General features: G+C 39.6%; 1 protein-coding gene across 1 annotated transcript; it reads right to left on the bottom strand.

Annotated features, from left to right (window-relative positions):
- Positions 1-258: 258 nt before the first annotated feature.
- On the bottom strand, positions 259-2,644 carry LOC308366575 (uncharacterized protein; the record flags this gene model as incomplete). Its single annotated transcript, XM_080840291.1, has 4 exons — positions 2,537-2,644; positions 2,065-2,175; positions 1,709-1,843; positions 259-429 (listed from the first exon to the last, which is right to left on the bottom strand). The coding sequence occupies exons 1-4, from the start codon at positions 2,630-2,632 to the stop codon at positions 259-261; spliced, it is 513 nt and encodes a 170-aa protein (XP_080696417.1). The 5' UTR covers positions 2,633-2,644.
- Between the last annotated feature and the right edge of the window lie 1,919 nt (positions 2,645-4,563).

The following is a 4,563-nucleotide window of genomic DNA, read 5'->3' as shown; positions in this document are numbered from 1 at the left end:
GAATTATAAATGGTTATAATGCATTAGTGCGTGTATCTGTCAAATGTCAGTATATGAAGACATACACATAGTTATAATGAGTGCAACAATGACTTATAGCTTATTTTTAAGACAGTATGATTGCCCTTGTAATATATATATAATAGAGGCAGGCTTCATAGAAAGTGTTACCGAAAGAAAAAACGAAATAAATAAATACAATTATGTCATTTGTAGTAGAGTCAGGTGTCTTCATCTTTCCCAGGTTGACCTTTGACCTTAGGGGTCATTGGGCAAAAGGCTGCGGAGGAAGCGGAAGGCTTCCTGTCCGAAGCGCTGAAGTCGTGCCAGGGTCACGTGCGTCATCACCTGGACTTGGTAGTCGGTGAGTTGAGAGATGTTCAGCGCGGCGGGCTCAACCGGAGGCTGGACATTGAGATACTGCAGTGTCTGAGAGAGAAACAGCGCTGTTAGCATGAGGCTCATAGCACTCCAGCTCTATCTGTTAGCATGAGGCTCATAGCACTCCAGCTCTATCTGTTAGCATGAGGCTCATAGCACTCCAGCTCTATCTGTTAGCATGAGGCTCATAGCACTCCAGCTCTATCTGTTAGCATGAGGCTCATAGCACTCCAGCTCTATCTGTTAGCATGAGGCTCATAGTATTCCAGCTCTTAGCTTTGAATGGTGATCTGGAATTCACCCAATCTTTACCTCTTCCCATTTCTGTCATTCTCAACATTCCTTATTAATCCCCTAATTCTTTAATAATCCCCTTATTCCTTATTAATCTTATTATCCTCTGGATTTAGCATCCAACATTCTCGATTAACACTGCATGTGCAGACACACACACACACACACTGCCATCCTTCAGATTTCCTACTCCCTACAAACCTGTTTGAGCACCATGACATGTCTTAACATCACACGCACACACACACACACACACAAACACACACACACACACACACACACAAGTAAAGATGCTGATTACATAACAACCACACACACAGGCACTAGTAATGCCGCTGATTACATCACAACCACACACACACTCAGACACAAGTGTTGTAGCTTCTAAAACATCTGACCACAACCTTATGACTGGTTAACAGCCACAGATCATCACCATCACCTGATCTCATTCATCATGACACATCCACATAACAGCAGACAGCCCTACGGGAGTAGGTCATCATCTCAAACTCAGACAAGAAATATCCTGCCTTAAACTTGCGATATGTTGTTTTTTGTTTGCTTTTGTCTAAATATTTGTTTTTTCCAGATCTACAAAATTCATGTCACTCTAAAATACCAATGACAATAAAAAGTTAATATATGCCAATTTTTTTCATTCATTGGATCAGGCTTTAATCAGCTTATTTTCCTTTTGTATTGTCACAGAAATCTAAAGAAAAACACTTACAAATCTGAAACACACAGTCAAAATACATGAATGAACAGAAATGTTTGAGACCACTGTCTTCAAATTAACATTGTATAGATAATACGTTTGAAATGTCAAACAATTTTCGTATTGGACAGAAAAAACGATTGCACCTTTAAATGCGGAGTATTTGTGGAATGATAGATGATAGATTTTCTAGGGTAAATAAGCCACATTTAATAATAATATTAATAATTCATTTGATTTGTAACGCACTCTTCATTCTGAAGAATCTCAGAGGATGTTTGCTATAGACTGAGGGGAAGACCATAGCCTTACCTTGTTGATTTGGACCAGCAGATCCTCCAGGTCGGCCAAGAGAGACTTCACACGTCCTGGGCTGGACAGGCGGTCTCTGACAGCTTCCAGAACCCCTTTGTGAACTCGCAGACCCGACAGGATCTGAGATAAAGTCTTTTCCAAACACAGAGGGCCATAGTGAGGTTTTCATCACACTAACTTTTACTTTGCTTAATACGGTGTAAGTCAGGCAACATTTTAAATATTATTCTACTTGTTTTTGTCATGAAACAGCCATTGGGTCTGGAACACAAAGCTTTGCCGAAAACGTAGGTTTCTGAAACAGGTAAAACGCCCATGTTCATTTCAGGGACAAGTGCACGGGAGAGACTCACCTCAGATACACTGGTGGATGGCAGAGTGATATTTGGTGCTGATGGGATGCCCGTGATTCCGGCAATGTACTCCCACTTTGAGAGGTCATCGTTCGCATCAAGGGTCATGCTCTGAAACATAGACAAGATACAGACAAGCCACGATCATTTCCAAGATCTTTAAAGAAGACTAGAACGATCACTGCTGTCTACAAATGGACATGCAGCCCGTATAAAACTCAGCCACGGTGCATGTTCCTCTGATGTCATTTTGCTGTGTTTACAACGAAGGAAATGTTATGTTGTTAGTTCTCATTGTTATAATTGTCTCTGGGTCAGAACATTTAACTTAAAATCTTCATCTTAACCAACTGCCAGTATTACAATCAGATTTCAAATACCCCCCCCCCCCCAAAAAGACATTCTTTAAAAATAAAAAACGTTATCGTGTACGCTCGTAGCGCCAGCACTTGACAGCGTGTAATGCACTTACTTCAATGCACGCCTCGTGGGTTCCTGGAATATCGTCAATTACTTTCTTCATTAAACTCCAACTGGTGTCTACAGTGTTGTTGAAGTCGTCGTCCATGGCGTTGGTCGTTGTCGTGATCGGTGCCGGCTTTGCAATCCTCGATAAGGCGCACAAAATCAGTTGGACTGCTGGAGAAAACGAGTGGTACAATTACAATGCAATACGAGTGGTGAATTACAATGTCACATGCGAGGGAAGTCCTTCGACACCGGTTGGATGTTGGGAAAAAAGGAAACGTCTCCTCAGCCTATCCCATGCAAGACACATTTAAGTCCTATTCAGAGCACTAGACTAGTGTGCAATTAGAATAAGCATTACCAATATAAAGTAATAAACGGAAACTAATTAGAATAAAATAGAAGCATTGTTGCTGCAAATGCTGCTCCATGAAAACGGCATGATTGAGGTTCATCCATAACCTGTTAACAAGCCCATTGAACTTTTACATACCGAAGCACATGGAGATGTTGATTTTCATAGTAACTGTATCTGTATCAGTGTTGCGATATTGACCCCTACGACTCGATGTAATGACATTGACTTCTAATGATCAGAAGTTGTTAAAGGCTTTATAGGTTAGGAACTTCCTGCCTAGCCGCCCCCAACATTTCCAGTCTGGCTACATCCTCCTGTTTGGTGACGCTGGATTTTAAGAATTTGTAACAGTGACTAATTTTACGTGTAAATCTATTTTTGTAACTTACCTTCTAGATGTATTTCATAGATGGTAATGACTGAACCCGATATTTTGATATCCATAGTAAATTCAAATGTACCCTATATGTATATTCATAGATAGCCTAAATGCATGTCAAATGAGCGACACATTTAGTTAATAATCCATACATTCCAATATATTATTCCAAAATCCCCAATACAATGTTTTATTACCCTTGATGTCATCTTGCAAGGTCAGATACTGAGGCAATTACTCCAAATGAACTGACTTAATACATAGAATGTGTTTATAGGGACACTATTACATTCCTCATATTAATCCTTACTCTCATGGTTATGTACAAATATTAGTTTTGACGTGGAGGCCCAGGGAGCTCTGTCATCCCCAGCACCTTCTCCTTTGCCTACTGATTCAGCTTTAATCAATAATAAAATGTAATTAATTTCAATAAGTTCATTTATAATGTAATTTCATTTAAAAAATACTTTCTTTAAAGTCACATTCAACTGTTTTAAATACAGGCCATGCATGAAAGGTACATCTAAATTCCAGTGTATTGGCTTATGTCTGTGTCTGCAACCTGATGACTCAACTCTCAAGTAAGTAAGTAGACTCCATGGCAACACAGGGGGAATGCACTGCCAATCATAAGTAAATAAATACCTCTTAGGCATGTAACACTGAGGTTGTAAACGTCTTTGTATGTTAAAACACCCAAAAAAGATATTTCATGTTCCAAGTCACACCGAGAGGGCGCTTACCCAGACTACTACGTCAAAGATTTCAACTGTTAAACTGCTGACCAGCCAAATGTCCTGGATTAAACTTCATTCAGCTCTTGTGCAACTCAGTTACTCAGGATGAATTTATTCTGATATGAAAGTGAAAGTAACATCTTTGTTCCAGCATATGACTACTGTGTGGATGTTTGGTTATTGGCCTTACTCTTTTCCTAATAGCTTGTTGCAGAAAGCATTTCTGGCATTTTTGTCTGTGTATGGTAAACACGTATCATTCAGTGCAACTATGGTCCTAAAAATAGTAATGCCATAGGATGTCATGACACGCTGGTGCGAGGGTTCTGAGTCTACTGGGCTTGTCTAAAGATTTCATCATTGCAACATCCTGATTGATGTTAGAAGTTGATTACGTAATTTCTTTCATAATGACACTTTCTCTATTTCTCACTCTTTCCATTCTCTGTTCTCCATTAGTTGGCTTGGTTTCTACTCAGAATTTCAGAATTTTCAACATTTTCAAAACTGAGCTTTTTCTCATATCGCCTATTTCAAGACTAGCCACACACACA

Source organism: Sprattus sprattus (assembly GCF_963457725.1).
Source record: "Sprattus sprattus genome assembly, chromosome: 6".
In the NCBI taxonomy this organism is placed as follows: Eukaryota; Metazoa; Chordata; class Actinopteri; order Clupeiformes; family Clupeidae; genus Sprattus; species Sprattus sprattus.
The sequence above is the reverse complement of the archived record's forward strand: the minus strand, read 5'-3'. Positions and strand labels throughout refer to the sequence as shown.